The sequence below is a fragment of the Lepidochelys kempii genome, chromosome 1 (genome assembly GCF_965140265.1).
Source record: "Lepidochelys kempii isolate rLepKem1 chromosome 1, rLepKem1.hap2, whole genome shotgun sequence".
NCBI lineage: Eukaryota > Metazoa > Chordata > Testudines > Cheloniidae > Lepidochelys > Lepidochelys kempii.
Genome location: NC_133256.1, coordinates 118,607,381 through 118,633,999, shown reverse-complemented (window position 1 = coordinate 118,633,999; position 26,619 = coordinate 118,607,381). Strand labels below are relative to the sequence as shown.

The following is a 26,619-nucleotide window of genomic DNA, read 5'->3' as shown; positions in this document are numbered from 1 at the left end:
ATTTGGTTTGTACTTCAGTATCAATATCAAGAAGTGATGTTGACTGTGTTGTCATTTCCTCCTGACAGGATGAGATAGCAATACAAAAAATTTCTCATATTCTGAAGTCAAATGTTGAATGAGTTCCACAGTAAGCACCCAACACTTAAAATACCTCTGATCCTCACTGAGATCAGCAAGAATTAGGAGGTTTCATATAATTCAGTTCCTCCCCCTTTATTTCCGCTAAAGCTGATGTCTTTTCCAATAGATTACACTATTTTCAATCACAGAGATAAAACAGTCCCTATTCATAATACAGCAGATTAACTGAATTTTTGCATTTTTAACTATATGCATCAGAAAAGTCCCACTGCAAATCATGGTTTCTTACAATTTGGAACACATTTAATACAGCTTTCTTTTGATCACGTTCACCACACCTCACATCCATGTGTATTTGGCTCATTACCATAACTTACAATTTCAATTTTGCAAAAATATCTTTCATTTTAAAACCAACAAAATCAACAGAAACACACAGCAGTGCTTAGAAAATACACACACTGATTTCATTCAAAATAGTCATGACGCAGAAATGAAATTCTTCCAATTAATTTTCTGAGCAGGGTAAACTTAAGTCATTTTACAGTACTATAAGGGATCAAGGTATTTATTATTTTTCATTAGCTTGTAGGGTTTTTTTTAATTACTTGAATAGGTTATTATCAGCTATGTTGAGTGCCTAGAATCTTGCATATTGTGCCTTTCATCCCAAAGGAATGGATATTCCTAATGTAATAAAGTTATATTTTAGGAATTAGTGTTCTAAGTGAATTTTTACAATTCCACTGAACATGCATTTTTCAAAGATTACTAATACTTCCCAAATATAAAAAAACCAAACAGTTACGTACCTCTCATAACTGTTGTTCTTTGAGATGTGCTGCTCACATCCATTGCAAGTAGATGTGCCCATGCCACGTGCACAGTCATCGAAAAGTTTTCCCCTTAGCAGTACCTGTTCGGTCAGCTGTGAAGCCCCCTGGAGTGACTACTTCATGGCGGTGTATATAGGTCCCTGCCAATCCGCCACCTCTTCACCTGCCACCACTCCTTCTTGCCAGAGTACTCCAACAGAGATGTAGGTGGGTGGGTCTTGGAAGGGACATGAACACCACATCTTGAAGAATAGTTACGAGAGGTAGGTAACCGTTTTTTCTTCTGCAAGTGCTTGCTCATGTCAATTCCAAGTAGGTGACTCCCAAGCAGTCCCTAGGAGGAGGGGTCGGAGTTCACTAGTCACAGACTGCTGCACCGCACTGCCAAACGTGGGATCATCTCTGGCCTGCTGGGTAATGGCGTAGTACGACAAAGGTGTGGATTGATGACGTCGCTGCCCTGCAGATGTCTTGAATGGGGACATCTGCCAGGAACGCTGCCAAGGAAGCCTGCAATCTTGTGGAGTACGCTGTTATTGCTAGGGCAGGTATTTTTGCTAGGTCATAGCACGTCCTGATACAGGCCGTGATCCATGAAGAGATCCTTTGGGACGACACCAGAAGCCCCCTCATCCACTCAGCAATTGCAATGAAGAGCTGTGTTGATATTCGAAACCGCTTTGTCAGCTCAATGTAAAAAGCTAACACTTGTCTGACATCCAGGGAGTGGAGCATCCATTGCCAGTTACTAGCATGCGGCTTAGGGAACAACACTGGAAGAAATATGTCCCAATTCGCGTGGAATTGTGAAAGTATCTTTTGGAGGAAAGTCAGGTGTGGCTGCAACTGTAGCTTGTCCTTATAAAAAACAGTATAAGGGGGCTCGGAGGTCAAGGCCATAAGCTCAGACACCTTCCCTGGCTGAAGTTACTGCCACCAGGAATGCCACTTTCCAGGAAAGGTAAAGGAGGGAGCATGTTGCTAAGGGCACACAAAGAGGGCCCATCAGCCTCAAGAGCACCAGGTTGAGATCCCATGGGGGGATTGGCTGTCTTACATGAGGGTACAGTCTATCTAGTTCCTTGAGGAAGTGGCCAACCATGGGGTTAGCAAATACTGACCAGTCGGCAGAACTGGGATGGAAAGCAGAGATGGCAGCCAGAAGCACCTTTACTGATGATACTGCCAGGCCTTGCTGTTTCAGGTGCAGTAAAAAGTCCAGGATGAAGGGAATCGATGACTGTAATGGTGGAGTGTCCTTTTTCAGTTACCAAGCCAAGAACCTCTTCCACTTAGCCAAGTAAGTGGCTCTAGCGGACGATTTCCTGCTGCCAAAGAGAATCTCCCTAACAGAGTCTGAGCATGTGAGCTCCAAAGAATTTAGCCACAGAGTTTCCGTGCCATGAGGTGGAGAGACTCTAGATTAAGATACTGGAGGCGGCTGTGGTCCTGGGTGATCAAGTCCAGGACCAGGGCAATAGGTGTGTCTACTGACAGGTCTAGAAGCATGGTGAACCAGTGGTGATGTGACCATGCCGGTACTGTCAAGATCATTGATGTTCCCCCTCTTTGGACTTTCAGCAGGACCTTGTGCATGAGCGGAAAGGGTGGAAATGCATACAGCAGGTGTCCCTTCTAAGGAAAAAGAAAGGCATCTGCGAACAAGCCCGGGCTGTGATTCAGGAAGAAACAGAACTGCTGACACTTCCTGTTGTACCATGTTATGAACAAGTCTATCTGGGGAAATCCTCACCTTCGGAAGATGTTGATCACGACATCCGGGTGGAGGGACCACTCGTGATTGTGGAAGGACCTGCTGAGATGATCAGCCAGTTCATTCTGAGAGCCCGGAAGGTACGATGCCTCCAGATGTATCAAGTGGGCAATGCAGAAGTCCCACAGCTTGAGGGCTTGCTGGCACAGGGGAGAGGAGCAAGCACCACCGCCTGTTTATATACACCATAACTTGTATTGTCTGTCAATATGGATACACACACCTGCAGATGGGTGTGAAATGTCTGGCAAGCAAGGCGAGCTGCACATAACTCCCTGACATTGAGTGCAGCAAAAAGTTCTGCTTTGGACCAGAGACCTTGAGTCCTGAGTCTTCTTAGGTGCGCCCCCCCGCCCCGCCCAACCCATTGCTGACACATCCATTACTAGAGACAGCAAGGGTTGGGGCCCGTAGAAGGCCGCTCCCGCACACACCACTTGCAGGTCAAGCCACCAGGGGAGGGGCTCGATAACTGAAAGAGCGTGACCAACTTGTCTAGGCGGTCTCAATTCGGCCTGTATACCAAGGCTATTCAAGCTTGAAGGGGTCGGAGCAGAAGCCGTAGTAGTGGGGTATCGCCTCTATGATGGCGCCCATGGCAAGAACACGTGTTTCCGGAAGGAATGCCCTGGCTTGACTGGAGTCTAGGAGAGCTCCAATGAACTCTATCCTATAAATAAGGGTTAGGGCTGATTTCACCACGTTCAGTATCAGTCCGAGCCTGTCAAATGTCACCTGAACCAGGCTCATGTGGTCCTCCACTTGGGCCCTAGAGTGGCCCTTGATTAGCCAGTTGTCTACGTATGGGAATACTTGTACCTACTGCTTCTGGAGGAAGGTGACTACAACCAACACCCAAGGGGCTGCCAAGAGGCCGAAGGGGAGAACTGATAGTGGGCATTGTTGACCAGGAAGCGGAGAAATCATCTGTGGGACGGGACTAGACATGTAAAAGTACACGTCCTTCAAGTCAAGGGCAGCGTACCAGCCCCCCAGATCCAGGGAGGGGATAAAGGAAACCAGGGAGACCATGCAGAACTTCAGCTTCATGAATCTGTTGAGGTTTTGCAGGTCTGAGCCCACCCTGGCCTTCGGGATTAGGAAATAGCGGGAACAGACCCCCCTGAATTCCAGAGGGTCTCTCTCTACCGCCCCAATTTGTAGGAGCATTTGCACCTCCTGCATGAGAAGTTGTTCATGGGAAGGGTCCCTGAACAGCGACGGGGAAGGTAGGAGGAAACAGAAACGGGATAGAATCTCCAATTCTACCATTGTCACACCCCAGCCCCCCCCTGCCCCAGGGGTCCCCTGTGGGAGACAGATCAGCATTGTATATGCATTGTATATTGTTAACACTGTTGCAGGCATTGCAGGGCAATTTGGGATGGGTCAAAGGTGTGAGTGGAAGATTCTTTTGCTTGGGGGCTGAGAGCTGCCTCACTGAACCGTGGCACTGGTTAGAGGAGGACTGAGAAGGTCTATTACTCCTGCCCCACTTCCTGCTATAGTCCTGTCTTGGGGGAGCAGGGTAGAAGTGAGGGGTAGGCTGCAGCTTAAAATGTTTCCTCTGGGGGGCTGATGTATGAAGCCCAAGGAACTTCAGTGTTGCCCGTGAGCCTTTAAGGCTATGGAGCTTAGAATCTGTTTGCACCAAGAAAAGCCCTGAGCCACTGAAAGGCAAGTCTTGAATTGTCTGCATAAACTTCATGCGGAAGTCCTGAAGCCTGAAGTCAATAGCCACTTCTCATAGCAATGGCTGTTGAGTACACAGAATCCAGGGAGACCTGAAAGGAGGTCCTCGCAATGACCTTGCCTTCCTCAAGAACAGCAGTAAACTCCGAATGAGAGTCAGCCAGAAGCAGCTCCTTGAATTTGGACAACGTGTTCCAGACGTTAAAGCTGTGGTGGCAGAGGACCACCTGTTCATTGACAATGTGAAGCTGGAGCCCCCCGGTAGAATACATCTTCCTATTGAAGAGATCCAACTTCTTTGCCTCCTTGGACTTGCAAGGGCAACTGGGACTGACTCCCCTTTCCTTTTTGTTGGCAGCCGCCCCAACCAATGTGCCTGGCTGAGGGTGAGTGAAAAGGTACTCATAACCTTTTGAAAACACAAACTACTTCTTCACTCCTTTGATTTGGGGGGGGGGGGGAGAAGAGGTGGGCATTTGCCACAACACTTTAGTAGTGTTCTGAATGAGACACAAAGCTACCCTCGAGGGACCTTCAGGCACCAGAATATCAACCATGGGGTCTGTCCTGCTCTTCCTTCTGAGTAACTCCTGGTGGGCTCTGTTGTCCATGGCCAGCAGCGTGGTAGATGTGCCTGCCACTGCCTCATCCAGGGAGAATGAGGATGCCGCCTGCAGGGCCACTGGTGTTGTACCAATAAAATAAAAACCAGCAGGATCTTATTAAAGGGAAAAAGGCAAAATACCACATTTATTGTGAATACAGAAAGAATCATAGTAAGCAGTTAGTTATAGCTATAACATTCCATTCAAACATTCATTCATACAAACACACACACACACACACACAGGTTCTGCAAGGTTGTTATCATAGTTACCAGCCTTAGAGTTGCTCATGCCAAGCCACTGGCAAGGTGGCCTGGACATGAGGAGGGAGCAGGGCCTTGTCAGATGCTCATCTGATGCTCCTGGAAGTTGGTTTGCAGAATCAGACCCCAAAGTTCTCACTTTTTAGAGTCTATTTTTATAGGAATTTCTTCCTATGCCAGTCTATGGGAATTGCTTCATCATGCTGTTGCTGAATCAATCAGCAGATAGCACATTCCTGACGGCTCCAAGATGTTATCTTGTTCTTTGGTTCTCCCATTCTTGAGGCTGTTGGGTGGATTCCAGTCTGCCCTCCGGGGGGTCCTCTGGTTATTTCCACTTGACGCCTTCTTCAGCCGATGGACACTGGATTCTTAGGCTGGCACCTCCCTGATCATTCAGTTATTATCCACACCAAGCATCCATCCACAGACATCCTCTATCTCTATTTTAATCACAATTGTTAATACAACAAAAGGGTGGGGAGTCTCTGGGTGCTGTTTCTGTTGTTAGAGTATTGCTTTGAGTCTCTCTCTCTTGTGAATTGCTTTGAGAATAGACTCTGTCTTAGAATGTACTAACACAATTAGCAGCTTGCAAGTTTCACACATAGAGGGAGAGAAACAGTACCAAAACCCAAGAGATCTCTTAATTAGTAATACCCTGGAATTTAAACTCTGGGGAATCAAACTCATTTGTGATTTTAATACAGAACTTCTTTAATATGATCCAACACAATCCCCCTTTTGACACTAAGATTTATAATCGTCAGTGTCACTTTCTATGTAGCCTATTCAAGAGAAAGTACTGTGAAGCAATTTGAGTTTGTGATTCCAATTCATGCCACATACATCACTAGGATCATGTATCTTTACTACAAGGTTCTGGGGCAACAGGCAAGGTGAGGCACACCCACTTTTGAGGAGTCCATTCGGTACAACCTCTAGTGTCCAATAGCTTCACTCCCTCCCCAGCCCACTGGCTCAAGGTCCAGGGTAGCCAAAAGGATCCCATGTGTAATATGGGGAGTGGGTTAACCTTCAATACCTTTGCCTCCAGGGACTGTTGGTGTGCAATTTTGACAACAATTTCTCCCATTAACAAGTCTGGTTTACAATAGTGGAAACATATTGCATCCATTCATATTGATAAGTGTCAAACAATGATCTCTTTCTTTTTTAACAAATGCATCAAACCCTTAATATTTCCCAATATGACCCAGAACATTTTGTGTTCCAAAGTAGCTAGTGCAAGTATCTGCATTTCAGTGCATCCCATAGCTATGGCTGTGTAGTTTCCTATTTCTAATATTTTTTTTTCTTATGGATAAACCATGTGGTAGTATTAAGCCATTACTAAAGATTCCATTGGCCTTTTAGGTTACCCAGACCAATTTGGACCAAGTCTACATTGGCATGTACTTGTTTTTGTATCAGGCTGTCCTGTAGCTGGGACAGAAAGCTTAATTTATTTTTAAGTTCCTGCAGGTCTTCAGTATTTTTTTTTTTAAACACACAACAGTGCTAGCAACAACACAAAACACAAGACAAAACATAGAACACAGAACACAATTTCTATTGTGACAGTAGATTCATGGTATTGGGTTGCTTTTCAGCTGGCAGCTTTTCCTGATTTTCTGAAAGACAAAAAGAACATGTTTCTACCCCTTTTGGGGTGGCAGATTATTGCTTAAAATATTTCTTTTACAAATACCCTTGCTGATTGCAGGCAAAACAGAGAAATTGCCCCCACATTTTCCTGTTTTTGTTCTATAGGCAGGCCAGGTTTCAAAGGCTTTTATCTTTTAAGGGTTATGGGGAAATTATCCCACTGTTTAGTCATTAAATCCCTGAGTTTTCCTTCTTATACAGGTTTCAGAGTAACAGCCGTGTTAGTCTGTATTCGCAAAAAGAAAAGGAGGACTTGTGGCACCTTAGAGACTAACCAATTTATTAGAGCATAAGCTTTCGTGAGCTACAGCTCACTTCCTCAGATGCATATCGTGGAAACTGCCTTTCCACGATATGCATCTGAGGAAGTGAGCTGTAGCTCACGAAAGCTTATGCTCTAATAAATTGGTTAGTCTCTAAGGTGCCACAAGTCCTCCTTTTCTTTTTCCTTCTTATACAGCAGACCAAGTTTATAATGTGTTTTTCCTGCTGTGTTAAGCTTTAAGTTTTATTTACAGGTAATAACTGAGAAGCATCATTACCATACGACCTTAAAGGATTTTTCCAAAAATCATACACACTATACGTTGTTACAGGGATACTTATTATCATTAAATTTATTAAAATTATCTTGTTATCCCATGTCTTTTATTTAGACAATTTGTTTGCTGACCAGGTATGTCCTTTATCTGCAGCTCCTTTGTGCTGCTAGTTCTTTCCTTCCTTTATCATTTAGGTAATTTGCATTTTCACAGAAACTTCCTGCTTTTGGATTTAAAGCCATCAGCAGCTCAGAGACTCTATCTTAAAAGGGACACAATCAACTTTCACCAGAGTTTTGATTACTTTTAACTTCTGCTTCCAAAACACATAGCAATCTGAAAAAGAAAACCCAACCTATTGTGGCTCCCTTTGGAGCCCTAATAGCATTTTAATTAAGTAGCATGGTATGTTTGCATTTCTTTTGCCCCTTCTACAATATACCCTGCACATGTTCTGGGGCAAATGCACATTCCTTCCATAGTTTAACTTCTATAACATTATCCAGATCCATTTTTACATAAGGTGTCACTATTTCTTTTTTTGCTTACAGAGTTTTCATGTACCTTTATCAAAGTGACAGTGATTACTCAGAGCCATTTTAAGACTCAGTGTTTCTAACATTGCTTCTTTTTGTTTTGTGCACCTCACCCCTGCTGTTGCTTCAGAGAGGCACTGTCTTTTTTAAATTTTTTTACTACAACTCTCATCTGCTATTTTGTTACAAAAACAAACAAACAAAAAACAAACAAAAAGAATCCAAAAAAAATTTTTTTTTATATTCTCCTGATTTTGACTGCCCTGCTGCAGCCACAACTTAAAAACATTTTAAATTTTGTAAAGCATTGAGTTACCTTTTAAGGGTTAAATGCCAAATCCCAAAGCCAAACAACACTAATTACCTGTGTCTAGCAAAAAGGTCTGTCAGTTTTGCAACTTTGAATTAAAGAGTCAAATGGATTTTTAGTGGCATTATTTAAAACAAAAACAAAACTAACTGGTCCTTAGAACTTTACATATTTACACACACACAGACAGATACATACACATTTTCTTTTCCTTAACATCCCTTCCACACTGCTCTGTTTTTTACATCTTACATTCCCTTTATACATTTGAGGCAGTTAAGTTCCAATAGAACCCTCTTATGTTCTTTTAGCAAATTTGACTAAATTGTCCAGTCAAATGATTTTAATCAGATAGTTTATTTTTGCCTGGCTAATTTACAGACATTCCTTTGGAAAAGGGCCCATTTTTCTTTCAGAATGGCTGCAAAGAAACCAAGAATGCTCTAACACTTTTCCTTTTTAACATTTTCGGTTAAAAGTTGTTCGGGTGAAATACAAAGTTTAACTGCTTAATTCCCTCCAGCCTCTGCAGAGTTAACTTTTTTTTTTTTTTACTCTCTTTTCTCTTTGTAATTATGCCTGGGGGTGCCATACATAGGACCTTCTCCCCCTTTACCTGCCTCCCTCCAGCCTCTGCAGAGTTAACTTTTTCACTCTTTTGGTATTCCTGGAGTGCCTCTTTCACTATTTTCAGCTGGCTTTGGATATTTGTAGCCAGCACCTTCCAATTGTCTGCTCCCTTTTCCATTTGTGCCTTTTCCTCTTTACATGAAGACAAGCGGAGGGAAGAATCCTTACATGCCTCCCACAACAACCAAATTGCTGCTGCATCTCTTTTGGCAGCACTAGAAGGTTTGTATATGAGGATATACTGAGCCAATCTATCCTCTAGGTCCGAAATAGTGCAGACATCAGCTAGGGCTTGTTTAGTCCAAGGACTGTGTCCAAATTTTTGAAGGATTTGTTTAAAAGGTGTAATTTCTTTAACAAAAGGTGAGGTTGGAGTTCCTTCTGACTCCATTCCTCCCTCTAGTACTGGCTTACCCTGTTTTCTTTTAAACATCTTAACATGGATATTTCAATCTCTTTGTCACTGCTGGTATTACTTAGCAAGTGACAGCCTAGATTCTGAAATCATAGCTTAATCTATGCATTTTTCCCCTGCTACCTTCCCGGAGGCCAGCAGGTCCCCTGCTACCTTCCCAGAGGCCAGCAGGTCTAGTTTAATCTGTTTTCCCTGCTACCTTCCCAGAGGCCAGCAGGTCTGGTTTAATCTGTTTTCCCTGCTACCTTCTCGGAGGCCAGCAGGTCTGGTTTAATCTGTTTTCCCTGCTACCTTCTCGGAGGCCAGCAGGTCTGGTTAACCTAATAGAAATGCCTAGCTCACTAGAGCTGGCGGTGTGCACACCAATATTTACAATAACTGAGGTTTTTTACCAATATTCCCCCTTTCGCAATTCTCCACCAAAATGTTGTACCAATAAAATAAAAACCAGCAGGATCTTATTAAAGGGAAAAAGGCAAAATACCACATTTATTGTGAATACAGAAAGAATCATAGTAAGCAGTTAGTTATAGCTATAACATTCCATTCAATCTCATATTTATTCACACATTCATTCATACAAACACACACACACACACACAGGTTCTGCAAGGTTGTTATCATAGTTACCAGCCTTAGAGTTGCTCATGCCAAGCCACTGGCAAGGTGGCCTGGACATGAGGAGGGAGCAGGGCCTTGTCAGATGCTCATCTGATGCTCCTGGAAGTTGGTTTGCAGAATCAGACCCCAAAGTTCTCACTTTTTAGAGTCTATTTTTATAGGAATTTCTTCCTATGCCAGTCTATGGGAATTGCTTCATCATGCTGTTGCTGAATCAATCAGCAGATAGCACATTCCTGACGGCTCCAAGATGTTATCTTGTTCTTTGGTTCTCCCATTCTTGAGGCTGTTGGGTGGATTCCAGTCTGCCCTCCGGGGGGTCCTCTGGTTATTTCCACTTGACGCCTTCTTCAGCCGATGGACACTGGATTCTTAGGCTGGCACCTCCCTGATCATTCAGTTATTATCCACACCAAGCATCCATCCACAGACATCCTCTATCTCTATTTTAATCACAATTGTTAATACAACAAAAGGGTGGGGAGTCTCTGGGTGCTGTTTCTGTTGTTAGAGTATTGCTTTGAGTCTCTCTCTCTTGTGAATTGCTTTGAGAATAGACTCTGTCTTAGAATGTACTAACACAATTAGCAGCTTGCAAGTTTCACACATAGAGGGAGAGAAACAGTACCAAAACCCAAGAGACCTCTTAATTAGTAATACCCTGGAATTTAAACTCTGGGGAATCAAACTCATTTGTGATTTTAATACAGAACTTCTTTAATATGATCCAACACTGGGTCCTCCTGGCTCGCGGAGATCCCCCTGCATAGATGGGTTGTGTGGTGCCAGCTTCTGGACCCATGCTGGCCCCTGCTGCAGCCTGGGTACCCATCTCATGGCCTCGAGGAGGTGATGACGGAGGGCCCTGTGCCTCCTTTACAACCACATGAGCTGGACCCTTGGTGGTAGCCCAATGGGGTCCAGAAGGGCCATTGAGCTGGCACCTGCCACTACAGTGGCCACAGCATCATAGGCAATGGCTGCCCTTCATCCCGTCTGGAGTGGTGCCGAGAGCGCTGCTGGCTCCGCCTAGAGATGTACGACTCTACCTCTCAGTCCGATGAAGACTCTGACCTCAGTGGAGCAAGGCAGTGCCAGGGAGCAGTGCCGAGGCCAGGGAGAGCAGTGCCACATCATTGCCGGGTTGCCTTTAGAAGGCACTCTTTGCTGCACCGGTGCAGGGGACTGCGCTGTCATCGCTATAAGGTCTCTGGCCACTCAAAGATGTCCAGAGTGGAGGGAAGGTCCAACTCCTCCAACTGACACTCCCACACTGAGGATTCCACAAGAACCAGACTCGACGGACCTCCCTACAAGGCTGGAATTGATGGTGCCGGCTGACCTAGAGCAGGGCATCCCAGCGCAGGATGCATCCTGCTAGCATCTCCTCGCTCTGCTGCTTTAGTGGGAGAGCAACCTGAGTCGGTCTTCTTGTGCGGCACCAGCAAATCGGAGCGGAGCCATGCACTCACACCAGAGGAAGTTTTCGGTGCTGGGGAGTGGTGGTGCTGAGGGTCTCTGGAGCCCGAGTCCTTTCTTGGCACCGCAGCCTCTTTTACTGAGGCCAGTGCGCTCCGAAACTGAAGTGCTGGGCTTGGGGTCGGATATCAACTGAGGATGAAAGGCTGACTCCACGAGAAGCAATTTTAGCCTAAAGTCTCTCTCCTTCTTAGCCCTTGGGTGGAAGCCTTTGCAGATTTTGCACTTCTCAGTCTGATGAGCTTCCCCCAAAACCACTGCAAGCAGGAGACATGAGAATCTCCCTTTGGCATAGGCTTCAGACAGGACTCACATGGTTTGAACACCTAAGAACAAGGTATGCCCCCGGTCCCTGAGAAGGGGAGAACGTGGTGGTTGGGGGTAGAAACCACCAACTAAAACTTATCTTAACTATGAGTTAATGAAAACTAATCAATCCTAAGTTTAACTATTCACATATACAGCAAGAGAAAGTCCACTGGGGATCGTTTGCCATAGTAAAAGAAGAGAGCGGCTCCAACGACTATCACTAGTGGTAAGAAGGAACTGAAGAAGTGACACCTCGGCAGGGACCTATACACACACCGACATGAAGGCGTGACTCCAGGAGGCTCCACCGCTGACCCAACAGGTACCGCTAGGGAAAAAAACTTCGAACAACTGCACGTGGCATGAGCACACCTACTTTGAATTAACATTAGCAAGCACTCGGAGAAATATTACCTTTCAGTGACCTAGGGTTGTCAACTTTCTAATTGCTAAAAACTGAACACCCCTGCTTTGCCTCATCCCCTGAGGCCCCGCGCATCCCACCTCTTCCTCTAGGCTCTGCCTCCATTCACTCCATCCCCCTTCCCTCCATCGCTTGCTCACTCACTCATTTTCACTGCAAGGCCTAAACAGGCACCAGAAGGCCAGGAGTTGCAACAGTTTGAATGTGGGAGATTGAATCACACATTCTAATACCCTTCACCTCACCAGGGAGGTATTTTAATCACTACTGCAAAATTAATTGCCCCCCAAAAGAGTCCCACCACTCTCAATGAGAGAGACTAAAGAGACTATTGCAGGAGCTTTGTTTTCCTTGCCTCACCCAACTGTCCTGGTAGGAGATCCAGCAGTGCTGCAGCCACTGACTGACTCCTTCCCTACCTGACAATGAACTGTTTAGTAGGGGGAAAAGTTATGTTGCTCCATGTTTAATGACTAGTTAAACTGTTTAAATGTATGCTTTAACAGACAATATATGCAATGTGCACAAATTAATGTTATGGGAGTCTTAATGTTAATATTTCCACACACTTATGTTTAACCTTAATATTACATTGATGTTATTTTATTAATTCATTGTAGCTCTTTAGTGTTAAGAAGATGAGGTTGCATAAAATGTAATTCACGACGCAGAAATGGACCCCTCCCTATTTTACCATCCTGCTAACCAACAGATTTTCTAGTGTTCTTCGTTTCAAGTTTTTTCATGTGTACTATGTCCCAGATTTGTCCCAAAGCAGGTTGAGAGGGAAGATGTTAGAATGTCACACACAGCGTGACCACCTGTCCTTTGTTCCATGCCCAATGTTCCATATAAATCAATAAATATTGTCTCATATACACTAATAATCATGAAAAGGATTGTACACTGTAATAAAATATGTTATTTGTATATGAGTGTGTGTCACAAATAAAAAGTTGGGGAGGTGCCCTTAAAAATAAACTCTCTCCAAGTTGTCCTTTATTTGAAACATGAAGGGTCTGTATATGGGTGAGAGGGAGATTACCATAGCCAGGGAGTAGCTCTTATGTTTCAGGAACATTCCCTGTTGCCAGGCCCCTTTTGTACTGCCCATGGTTTTGGCACCATCAGACCATATGACCCACTTACTTTTTGCAGACTCCAGCGGGTACCGACCAGTGTCAAGTGCAAGGCTTTGTGCACAGCGATATCTGGCTGCTGGGGTGGCTCCTGATATGCCCCACTGACTGGGTGGGTTGCAGTGGCCATTCCACTGGCGGAAGCCCGAGCAGCCCCAGTGCACTGACCCTGGATGAAGTGACAGAGATACACCCAAAACCACACTAACCTACATGCACCTCCTGTAGGGACTGGCCTGCACAGCCACCTAGACTAGCAGTTGCTGTGACCTACTTGCTGGGAGAGGGTGTGGGTGGGTGTATCTACACATCACTTAAACCTGGCTACCCCCTGTCCACTGACTGGGGCTCGCTGTGGGGCTGTGTTTGTTCAGAACTTGAGGTTCAGCTAGAGACTCCCAACAGGAGAGGGACTCGGAGAGCCCAAATGTCTACACAATAATGTTACAGCCCCAGTCCGCTGAGCCAGGCCAGCAGGGCATCTAATTGCAGCACAGACAGCTCAGTGGGGCTAAAGTGGAGGCCTCTGGATAGGGACTACCAGGGAAGGGAGCCAAAAATTTGGAGCATCTCCCTCTGACTCTTCCTCCCCAAGCAGCTGCTGGCCACTTGTGGGAAACAGGGCCACTAACTGGGGCAACTCCTAGGAAGAGCAGGAGGGTGCTTGGGGCATGGGAGGAGGTTAAGGATGGGGGAGCAGGATCTGGGCTGGGGGGCAAGGTGGTATGGGAAGGGGTTTGGGGTGCAGGCGGGACACTGGCTCTGGGCTGGGGTCAGAAATGAGGGAAAATGAAATTAAAAATAACTAGAAATGACAGTACAACTAACTTCAATTTTCATGATCTAAGATAAGTGAAATGCAAAAAAAACCCAAATTAGAATTAATGGCAAAAATGCATTTTTCAAATTGAAAAATTGAATGTATTATAGGTAAAGAAGCTAGTTTAATACCTATGTAGCCTGATTCTCCACTGCCTTGTACACTGCATAGTTATTTGTAAAATGCTGCCGAATCACAATGCAAGAATCAGGTCTGTGAATTTTAACCAGATAGTGTCCCTTTACAAAAGGTCGACAGAGTAAAGTTAGTGAGGGCATCGCTCAGATTTTGACAGCCTATCCATAGAGCCATTGCAACACAAATATCAGCAGAGCCGACGACAATGTTGCATCCGGAACTTAAAAGTTTGTGGGGACAAGGAAATGAAATTTACGTTTTGATTTTTACATATGAAGCAACCAACGTCCGGCAGAGCACATGCCCTGGGGGATCAGTGACCACTTGACTGCCCCCCAGAAAGTGCCACACAACTAGCGGTGCACAGGAGCACCAAATTGTGCCTCTGAAGGCAAAATTTGCCAAAAACACAACTCCCTCTGAAGTCCCATACCTGACTTCAGCCCTCAAGGCTCCAGGAGACTCTGGTGTCAGGCCCAGGTCACTTGTGTCCCGCAAAACCCAGTAGCAGCTGCGGGCTCCCCATGGGCACCCATGGGCCAGAGAGCGGCTGCAGATGCTGCTCCCCAGGTGGCACAATGGCTCCACTGCCTGGCTGTCCCCAGCCACTTGGGGATGGTGGCACTGGGGTGCAGGCTCCTGGAGGGCATTCGGGTGCAGGAGAAGGATCCAAGCTAGAGCAGAGGTTTGGGACACAGGTGGGGTTTGGGGTGCTGGCTCCAGGTGGCTCTGTCTGGTGTGGTTCATGGGGGCTCTGGGAGGCTGCTGCTATTTAAGGTGGCCTCTTAAATAGCAGCCACACTGGCATTGCCCAGGAATGGAGGAAGCTGGATGCAGCTGCGGCACCCCACTTTCACACCCACCCCAGATTCCCAGGCTTGGAAGCTGCGGAGCCAGTGCTTGGGGTGGCACCTGCAGGCTGGGGCAGCACGTGGAGCGCCCCCCCCCCCCCAGGCTGTCCCTCTGCCTAGGAGTGGGACATGGCAGGGCAGCCACCGCTGCTTCCCCAAAGCCAGGCACAGAGCCTGCCTTAGCACCGCTGCCCCCAGAGCCTAATGAGGCCAACCGGACGCTGCCAGACCCCTTTTCGACCAGATGTTCCAGTCGAAAACTGGATACCTAGCAACCCTACAGTGATCTCTGGCATGGCCTTCAACTTCTAATAATCTCTCACACTGTTCATTCAGAAAACCCAAAATCAAACATATGATAGTATTGATTAATCTAGGCATATTAAGTAGTGACAACACTATTACCTTAGACACCAGGATTTTGCATTCCATAGACAGTTTGTAAAAGATAACTATCTGATTATATTCATTTGGAACATTCCAAGCTTCCAAACTGTGCTGTGGTAGGATCTTATGAGGAAAGGGACTTGGACTGCCTATTAAGAATTTTGGAAAGTAAGTGTGAAATCAAAGTTGTACAAATCTTCCTGTGATACTACCAGAAGGTAATTTATTTCCAAGATGCAGGACAGCTATGCAAACCAGCCTGGAAGGAGATGGTTAGTGTCCAGATGGCCTTTGTGGTCATAACAGCGAAGAACTTCAAAGTAGACTGAACAAGTCTATTCACTATACTATTTTGTTTCAGAGGAGAACCAACAAGCAGTTATTTTTTCCCCACAGATTCTTTCTATGAAAGTGTTTTCCTCTGCAGTAAGTGTACGTAGTGTTCCTGTTCCTATTCTTACACCTCTGTTGTGTTTAATTTAGCCCATACATTTATTACTTTTACCAGCACTCAAAGCTATCTTTTTATCCCCCTTAAATTATGCCTGATTATTCACAGTTTATATGGGATTTAGGGCAAAAGCCATCTTTGTGCCTGATCCTGAACCTGTGTGCTACTATAATTTAAATGTTAGATATAAAAATTACCCAGGATAACACATTACTCTTTTACATTTAGTAATAGAGGGACCAGAGGAACCACTTTTGTCCTGAGAAATTTACAAAAAGATGAATATTTGCTGAGTGTAAAATTTAATTACTTTCAAGAGGAAACTCTGATCACTTGTTATAGTTTTGTCTAGAAGGCACCATCTGTGACACTCATGTTTCCCCTCTGAATAAGATTGACCAATATGTTCTGTGACTTTGGACATACAAAACGATGTACTTGCATTAAGATATTAACTGAAAACTTAAATGTTTGTGAGTGGCCCCAAATTCCTAGTCAGCAAGACTGGTCATATAGTAATACCACCTTTCTTTCAAAAATATCAGAACATTTTACAAAACGTTAATTAAGCTTCAAGCCACTTGAGGCCAAGGGAGGTCAAGAAGTGATTTGTCTAAAGTAACACTAGAAATTTGTGGCTAAGTAATGCACTCATCCTTTTGTGAATGCATTCCAACATCCCAACCACCATTTCCACTGAATTGCAGTCTACTGTTCAAACTCTTGAATGACTCGCTAGCACCAACAGAATAAAACCTTACATTAGGTTATTACCTAATGTGTGTATCTAATACTGTAATACTGTAACTGTACAGACTGTAACTAACCAATGAAAATAATAAAAGGTGATTAATAAATTTGTTTTTCCCCCCCATTGTCTACCCAATGAGTTCCTTAAAATTACAAAAGACATCTGAAATTAGAGACAAGAGTTTTTTAGTTGAAGCACATAGTAATAAAAAAAATCTTTGGAATAGTAAACAAAACTATTTTTCTTATAGGAAAACCAAAGTGTAGGTGTAATTGATGAAAAAGTGCCCGGTTTGTTTACGCAACAAACTCTTCTTTCAGTGTGATTGATAACCCACACATCATTAACATGGTTCAGTGACTAAGACCAGGATACAGTCCCCCCAACAGAGCAGATGTCTCAGGCAAATTGCTGGACAAAGTATATGACAAAGAAATTGAGCAGCGTGCAAAAAGTCTAAAGGGTGAAATTGTTAACCTGAGACTTGATGAGTGGAGCAATGTCCACAATGATCCTGTTGTATGTGCTTGTGTGACAACAGAAGAAGGGAATGTCTTCCTTACAGAAACAATTGATATATCAGGAAATGCACACAGAGCAGAATGCTTACAAGTAGCAGCAGTAAAAACTATAACAAACTGTGGAAAAAAAATTCAAATGTCTAATACGCAGCTTGGTCATAGATAATGCTGCAAATGTATCCAAGATGAGAAGAATTTATTTAGAAGAGAGTCCCAAGTTAATGTACAGTTCCAGTGCTCATTTGATGCACCTCCTAGCCAAAGACTTCAGTGTTCCAGAAATAAACGCTAATATTGTTGAAACTCCAAAATACTTCCGCAAGAACCACTTTGCAGCAGCTGCTCTGAAAAAAGCGGGAAGAATGAAGCCAACTCTCCCTCAAGACATGCAATGGAACTCAGTAGTGGACTGTTTTGAGTACTGTATCAAGAACTGGCCAAATCTGACGATAGTTTGTGAACAAAATCGTGAAAAAAGAGATGGCACAGCCAAAGTTCTCAACATTGGGCTTAAGAGAAATGTTGAACACATGCTGAGTACCTTGAAGCCTATTTCTGTAACCTTGAACAAAATGCAGGGAAATAGCTGTTTTATTGCTGACGCTGTTGAAATTTGGAAGGAACTGAGTGAGATCTTAAAGAGAGAAATATGCAATGACAGAGTTAAATTACAAGCTTTTTCCAGCTCATTTTCTTGCAAATATTCGCAATACTTGGTAGCAGGATCAAACCTTAACTGATGAAGAAGAGGAGCTGGCTATGACATGGACATCCAGCAATCATCCTTCCATAATGCCAACTATAATAAACTTCAGAGTTAGGGGTGAACCATTCAAGAAACAGGTTTGCTGAGGATGTTTTAAAGAAAGTTACACCAGTGAACTGGTGGAAGTCACTTTAGTACTTGGATTCAGAGACTGCTGAAGTGATAATCTCTCTCTTAACAGCAGTAGCTTCTTCTGCCGGTGTAGAAAGAATATTTTCTTTCTTTGGATTAATTCATTCCAAATTGAGAAATCGTTTGGGACCTGAAAAAGGAGGAAAGCTTGTTTTTCTTTTCCAGATTATGAACAAACAGGAAAATTGAAGGTGAAGACAACCGAGTTAGCTGCAGAAGCCAATATTTTAAAGTTTCTCATGTTGACCTGGCTGACACAGTTGACTTAATTTTTTAAAAATATTTCATTTAACTATTTTAGTTTAACACAATATTAACAAAAACAAACCTGATTTTAAAAAACTTGAATGTTTAGCTAAATTCAAAAATTCATATGCTTGTTTTGTTATAATATTATATGTTTGCTGTTGAAGAAAAAAAATCCAGAATACATAATGTTGTTGTTGTTTTAGTTAAATACAACAATTTAAATGTCTGTCTGGTGATGTTCTCCTCCTAATACAGCATGGCAAGAAAATCCTCCAAATATTATTGATTAACCTGTTGAATTGGAGATAGTTCACCTCCCAACGACTTCATAAATATCTGCTTCAATTACCTTTAGTAAATGAAATAACCAAACAATCATTCATGTTCTGATATAGCTGTAAAATGAATCTGAAAAGTTTTCAAAATAAATCACTTTAAAAACGTATATCGTGTACCTTCTAAAAATGAAACCTATGTCTCTCTCTGAGTTGCAAAGAATATGTATTAAGGTTATAACAACCAACAAGAATGCACTTTTAAGTAGAAATCCATGATTAAATCAAATCTTCCTGACTAGTGATTTAAATCAAATCTACCCTGGCTAGAAGTCCACAGATATGTATCAAGGTATTTATAAACAAAGACATTGTCATCAGAATTTGCAGGAACAGCATATTGCAATATCTTTGTCCAAGTTATATAGCATGAAACTTTTATTAGAAAGGGTACGTGTATTTTAAAGCCAAGATGCAAAATTCAGCATTTCTGGTACAGTATTAATATCCTTCTGTTTTCATTGTTTGTCAAATTTAGATTTCTATTGCCCAATTAAAACAAATTTACAGTATCATGACCTCAAGAATCCAGCCGTTTCATTGATGTTTATGTTCAGCAGCCAAGCCCATTGACCAACTGTTACAAAACAGATTAAAGGATACAGCATCTGTTTCTCCTACAAATGCCCAATGAAGACAAATTAGCCAACCTGCAACACAGCCCGTATGTTTCTTCCCAAAGGCTTTGTTTCTCTTTCTTCCCACAGATTTTTTTAAAGAAAGACTCTAGGTTGGCTCTCTCTGTAACAGATGGGATTCCTGGCAAGTCTTGGCTTGCTTTCCGGTAAGTCAATGCTTCAGTGGTGCAGGATCAGACCCCCAAAACAGCACTCTCTTAGCATAGGGGTTCCCAGCCTTTTTTTTTTTTTAAACCATGCCCCACCTTAGTATTTTTTAAGTTTATTTTATTTTTAAAAACTTGGATCCCCCACCCATCCTTACAATGAGAGTAGACTGCCACCTAGTGTTCCACATGTATGCTCATGGACTACTAGGCAAATTACTGAAAATGCAAGTCAAATGGTGCTATAAAAACATCCCTACCTGTTTAGAAAGGGTCAGATAAGGGGCGCTGGAAGGATGGCAAAAGTAATAAGTGCCAAGTCACAATGCCACTCACTCAAATGTAACCTGGCTGTCCCTTCCCAAAATCTGAGAGAGAGGCATTGTGATCTGGTAATTGCCCACCCCATGGCACTTTTCTCTGAGACTCACTGTGTCGCCACCAACCCCCTGCTCCACCAGAAAGTTTGATGTGCTCACATCCCACACTGAGAAAGTCTGTCTTAGCAGGGACAGTTAGAGCATATTCATCATTTTGAAGTGACTTGAGATAACGGTAATACAATCCTCAAACATACATATCAGTTTTGTAAAAATCTAATATATAGAATTCACTAATTCCTTATTTAAATTACTAGAAAAGGAATATTTAATATAAACAGGTCAAACTGGAAATACTTTACATTTCCCCCAAAGGGCAAGTCAGAAGGGAGAAAAATCTCTCAAAAGATGTTGAGTTGCAGTTTGCCGTTTCAATCACCAAATCAATAGGAAAAAATAGAAAGTGGCACCAAAAAGTAATGTTTATATTCTCCAGCCTGGCCCACTGGGCAACTGTCACAGGAAAAATTAAAGAAGACCATCTGTTTCTCCTGCAAGTGTGCAATGGAGATACTGCCTAACATAGCCCTTTTCCATTACGGGGAAAAAAAAGTCTTTTGTTTATCTCCACAGAAATATGTTTTCAAACAAACACAATAGGCATCCCTCCAGGTTGATTTTCTGACTGCAAAAACAGATGCACATTACTCATCAAGGTAATACTCTTGAGCAGAAGTAGTCAACATTCAGTTTACAGCCTACTAGCATTAAGAAAAGTATTTTAAAAAAACCAGCATATGTTGCATCATTCACTTCTCCTTCACACATAGCTAGAGTTCAGTTTCTTTTCAGAAAATATTTGTCTTACCTTTACCATTTTGCCATGCAGTGTACCAGGACAAACTGAGAAAAGTGATGAAAACTAACACAGTGGCCACAGTTCCATTTCGGAGCCTCATCTCATTTCAACATCACACTTGTTTATACGGTACTTGCGATTTGGATTGATCAGTTGTACTGAAGTCAGTTTATTCCACCATTAGCGTCACTTGACCAACAAGAATGAGAGATGTAGATCTCTCGTTCCAAAAGCTCTGTAAAACCAGTCCAGCAGTTATGCCGCTTCAAACTGTTACTTGAGTCACTCATTAGCCTTCATAAAGCAAACTTCTTTATGCTTCTACTCCTGTTTACAAAGGGAACACAATTGATCAGTTAGAGGCACAAAAATATATCATAAGCAGTCTGTGTAGTGCAGGAGAGTGAGTGGTCCAGCAGCCTCCAACTTTCTTTTAACCACAGCTTTAGCTCTAGCATGGGTTACACCAAAGCCTCAGAGCTCCTTCAACCTACACCAGCTGGCAGCAGTCCACAAGGAATCATCTGAGAATACTACACTCTGCCCATGCCCCTACCTGTCTCCCCACCACTACCCTTCATACCAGGGTGTAGTGCAAGAGCTAGCTATGCTAGTACTGCCCAGTCAATAGCTCAATTTACTGGAAAATTCTAAGTATTCAGCCTTTTTGCACTACCTGAGCAGATCAAACGTCCCAAAACAGGCCAATGTCTGGTTTCTGGGATTTTTTTTTTTTTTTTTTTTTTTAAAGTACCAGAGAAATCTGGAGGACTTTCCTCATACCAGACTACATAATTATGAAATGGCATAAAAATGAAGCCTAAGTACCCGATATTGTTCTTTAAGATACTGCCAGATCTTCTATTTCAAATTCCATCTGACAGAAGTTTGTTACTCAGCTGGCGAGAATTTCTTTGGGTTTAAGTTTTCCAGTTCAGAATTGATAATTTATTTCTCATTCAAATAGGTCATCACTTAAGAGCAAAAGAAGAACTTTTTTTATTACACTGGCACCTTAAGACTCTAATCAACTGGGGCCCCATTGTGTTAACAGCCATAAAAATACATAGTAACAGAACGACTCTTATGTAGAGAGCTTACAATTAAGACAAGATGCACCAAGAGTGTGTCACAAACAAATAGAAAGGGGTAACAGTTATAGGAGAACATGATTACGCAGACTACCACTGCACACAACTTTCAGGTTACAAGTCTTTTCATAAATATTTTTTTTATATCTTCTAAATCAGAAGCCTTCCCAATCTTTTTCACTTGGTAATTTACCATTAGTATAATCGCTGTAGTGACCCTTGAGGGAATTTAAAAACAGAGTCGGGCAGGTGCTTTACATATTAGTTTGCAGAGGGCATTCCACATGTAAGAAGCATCAAGAAGGTACTTGTGGGAGAAGTGGACAAATATGCGATAAAGGCGGACATTGAGAGAGCACTTGGGACAATGCCATATAAGAATAGATAAATAGGAAGGACAGAGTTGTGAAGGACTTTTAAGGTAGACAAGAAGATTGAATTTGATGTGAAGGGAGAGAGAGAGAGAGAAAAAAACCAGTAGGGAGATTCAGAGAGAGGACTGACACTGTTTGAATTATAGCTCAGGAAAAATTATTTATCACCCTCATTTTGAATGTTCTAAGGGAGATGAGATGGACATAAGGAAGGCCAGAGAGTAGGTTGCAGTAGTTAAGTCAGAAGATGAAGGCCTAAATGAGAGTTAAAGTAGTGTGGACAGAGAGAAAAGATCTTGGAAGTGTTAAGGGAAAAAAGTAGTGAGATTTTTATATGGCCTAGATGTGTAGGATTGGAAAGAGGGAGGAACCTAAAATGACTCTCAGATGACAGGCCTAATTGACTAGGAGGTTAATGATGTCAACAATGCTGACAGTAACAGCATTATGTTGATTTTAGAGAGCTATTATGATGTTCTGCAATAACATCTAGAGGTCCCAATCAAAACTGGGATCCCACTGTTCTTTGCAAACACATAAGATGACAGTCATTGCCGAAAGAGTTTTTATAAGACAAGGAATGATATATGAATGTCTCAAACAGCAGCAGAAAGGGGAAGGAAGAAAGTACAAGCCACAGTAATATGTGCAAAACTAGATGTTTCCAAATGAAGTAAGTAGTATTGTGGATAGTTGGTTTTGCTCTTATGCTATTCTTCTCTCCCCCAGGCCCCACATTTTTCCACCCATAACCTAGTTATTATTTAGGGGTACAGTAACTCCTCACTTAACGTTGTCACCTCACTGATCTATTAGAGAACACGCTCGTTTAAAGTTGCACAATGCTCCCTTATAACATTGTTTGGCAGCCGCCTGCTTTGTCCACTGCTTGCAGAAAGAGCAGCCTGTTGGAGCTAGGTGGTGAGGGCTTGGAACCAGGGTGGACCGGCAGCCCCCCAAGTTCCCTGTGTGGCAGCCACCCAGCAGGCTGTCAATTGCCAGGCAGTTCAGGTGTCCCTCCCCCCACTGCCGTGTGCTGCTCCTGCCCTCTGCCTTGGAGCTGCTTCCAGGAGCCTCCTGCTTGCTGTGCACAGCAGGGGGGAAAGAGGAGTGCTAATGTCAGGGTGCCCCCTACTCAAGTACCCCATCTCCACAGAGCGCGGGGGGAGGGGGAGGAGAGACACAACAGGGTTCAAGACGGAGGGAGCTTGCTGGCAGCAGCTGCTATCTCAACCTACTGATCTACATAAAAGGGCAGTGTACTTATAATGGGGTCAGTGTACTTAAAGGGGCAATGCGCATCTCTCTCCCTCACACAGTGCATGTGTGTCTCCTCCCTCCATTTGTGCTGCCTTGTAGAGTGTGAGGCTACATTAACAACTTGTTAACCCTTGGGGGGTCAGCTGACTGCTGCTAGTTCATCATTTAGCAGTAAAACATTCCCTAGGAAATATCCCACCCTCTGACTCCACCACCTCAACCAAGCTTCACAATCCTCATTGCTATGTACAGTATTAAACTGTTTGTTTAAAAAACTTATACTATATATATATATAAAATAAATAAATAAAAGTCTTTTGTCTGGTGAAAAAAATTCCCCTGGAACCTAACTATCCCATTTACATTAATTCCTATGGGGAAATTGGATTCGCTTAACATTGTTTCACTTAAAGCAGCATTTTTCAGAAACATAACTACAATGTTAAGCAAGGCGTAACTGAACTACATTGCATCAGAGACTACACATTCTAAGACCTTATCAATACTAGAAAGGTTGCACCAATTTAACTAAAATTTTAAATTGATCTAGTTAACCCAGTGCATGCTCCAATGTTGATGTACTTAAACCATTTAACCCTCAAACATCTATTCCATTTGCTTAAATTACTGATTATCATAAAGTAATTTAGCAAACTAAGCTGATCTAAATGAGGGGTCAGCCAGTTGAAGTATAATTATATGGTTTCTACCAATTTATCTAGATGTATTTAGTTAAACTTGTAAAACTTCTCCAGTATAGAGATGGCCTAGGCTTCCCCACTATGGACGATGTGACTAAAGGCCTGACCTTGCAAGATGCTTAAGGCAATGGCAGTTGAGAGCCCTCAACATCTCTCAGGAGGTGCTCCCTAGCTTACTGAATCAAACAATTGGCTAATGTCTATATGCTTCCAGACTTCTGGTCTATAGACATGAGGTAGTTTCAAATGTGTGCCAAAACCTGATATGCGTTAAGGCCCCAAACCTGCAGTCCAACTATGCATAAGTCTCTGTAGGATCAGGACCTAAAGTACCTTGTGGTTCTGAGGAAACCTTAACACATATTGGAGCACAAATGCCTAGAAAATGAAATTCACAATAGCAAAATACCCAACAACAAAACCTTAAAAAGCTCTTTTGTATAATATACAAAAAGAAAACTTATAAAGAGAAAAATAAATGGGTACATTCTCATTACAGCCATTTTTAAACCTTTCCTTTCATTAGAACATTTTACTGTATTTAGGGTTGGGAGAATGAGTGTAAGCACAGGACTGGGAACGAAAACCGAATTAGTCCTTATCTCAGTTGACACTGGCTATCACTGTTGCTTACAAGCAGGAAACCTCGTTGCTACAGTTTCCTCCTCCTCTGTAAAAATGAGGGCACTAGTACCGGATGGCTGTGAGGATCCAAGGTAAAATCTGTAAGTCACTCTGAAGGAAGTCTCACGTGTACCACGCTCAATAATATAAATACTTTTATCACTGAGCATTAGTAGAGTGCTCAAGACTGATAAATAATGTAACCATCATAACAACCTTAGCAAAAACGAAAAGCAATTCAGGGATGATCAAAGGCCAGACCACCCTGTTGTGCTGGGGTTTTGCAGCACACAGGCTTGGCAGGACCAACCACCGTGTCTAATTCCTAGAACACAAGACAAATTAAGGCTGGATTTTTACCCTTGCTCCCTTCAACGGTCTTGCTCGCATCCGTTTACTGATGTAGCTTCTCTCTCTCACCATCACCCCTTAGTTTTCTTTACAGCTACATCCCTTTACCCTGGTGTCCCACAGCGCCGGGGGGAGAAGCGGAGCTCGCGGACCGGCCAACCGCCCCCACGCGTCCCGGGCTGCGCGGGTGCCGACCGGGCAGCTTCGGCAGCGGCGATAAATAACGGTCGCCTCGGTCCGCGGGGAGGGGCAGCCCCCGCGGGGAGGAGCCTCGAAGGATGCGGTCCCTGCTCCGGGGCGCCCAGCATTTCCCCCCACCGCCGGGGCGGGGGAGCCGGGCTGGGGCACTGGCCGGGGAGACCCGGCTTGGGACCCCCCCAACACGCAGCGGGGCGCGGCCCCTGAGGCCGGACGGGCGCTCGAGGGACAGCCGAGGAGGGGGGGTCCCAGCCCCCGAGGCAACGGCACGGGATGGGCTGGGTCCGCCGGCGGCTCAGCCTAGGGGTACCAGCCCGGAGCCCCCGCAGCGCGGCCCCCACCTGCCCTCCGCCAGGCCCCGGGCTGAGGAGGGGGCGTGTCCCGGCCGCCACGCTCACCTGGGTCCGGGCCACCTGGGCTCTCGGGGGCGGGGGGGGGGGGGAGCCGCCGCCGCTGCTCGCGCTTCCTCGCCGACAGGGGCTGAGGCGGCGCCTAAAGGCCCGCGAGCTCCTCAGCCCGCACCGCCCCCGCCCACCCTGTCGAGCGGCGGCCGCTCCATCCGCCAGCTACTCGAAGAGCCCGCCCACTGCAGCTCGCCTGGCTGCCCATTGGCCAAATGGTCCGCCGCGGCAGGCCAACCGCCAACTTGCCGAGAGGCGCCCTCTCATTGGCTCAGGCTCCTGTCAATCTCGCTTCTGGAGCTATAAATATCTCTCGTGCGCCTGAGCTGGTGTGGTGCAGTGTCTGGGGGGTGGGGGGGACTATCGTGCAGGTGGGTGGGGTCCGTGCGCCGCCTCTAACAGGGTACAGCTGCCCCCCAACTGCCGTCCAATTCCGGCTCTGTTCACAGCGGGCTCTCTCCACTTGTGGCAGCCTCAGGGCGTCTCTCGTTCGTGTGCGGGCGGGCGTGACGAGGCTCGCTCTTGGGTGGTGCTCACACAGATGCCTGGCGCTCTGTGGGGGTGTCCCTCCTGGGCTAACTGGGGCCCTGTCTGCTCTTGCAATCAGATATTGCGGATCTCAAGAGACGTTTAAAAAAAGGGGGGGGGGTTGCTGTCTCTACAGAACTGGGTTCTTTTCAGCTCCCAAAACCAGAAAAACCTCCCCCACTTGAGCTAAAGAACAACACTGTTGCTTCACACTAGTGTATAGCGTGAGAGTATTTCAGGTTCCCCAAAAGAGGGCACTGCTGGGGGGGGGCAGTGTCACTCCCTATCACAGTGGTAGGGTAGCTAGGGCAAGCCCAGGATGTAGCAACAGCCTTCAGACAGTGCCTCCCTGTAGGGCCCGTGCTCCCCCGTGCAAGGAGCTGTGGTGTGGGTTGGTAGG

The 26,619-nt window shown here is 44.3% G+C and overlaps 1 protein-coding gene across 4 annotated transcripts in view; it reads right to left on the bottom strand.

Moving 5' to 3' along the window:
* The window catches only part of MGAT4A (alpha-1,3-mannosyl-glycoprotein 4-beta-N-acetylglucosaminyltransferase A), a 160,927-nt gene extending 135,077 nt beyond the window's left edge, over nt 1–25,850 (bottom strand). For 3 of the 4 annotated variants that reach the window (XM_073352542.1, XM_073352558.1, XM_073352568.1), the window contains exons 1-2: nt 25,102–25,637; nt 20,701–21,018 (exon numbers count right to left, since the gene is read on the bottom strand). In XM_073352542.1, the coding sequence (XP_073208643.1) occupies nt 20,701–20,791 (91 nt within the window). In that variant the 5' untranslated portion in view covers nt 20,792–21,018; nt 25,102–25,637. Of the gene's footprint in view, nt 1–20,700; nt 21,019–25,101; nt 25,638–25,688 lie in introns of those variants that run through there. The other variant, XM_073352549.1, reaches the window with a different exon arrangement.
* Nucleotides 25,851–26,619: the final 769 nt, after the last annotated feature.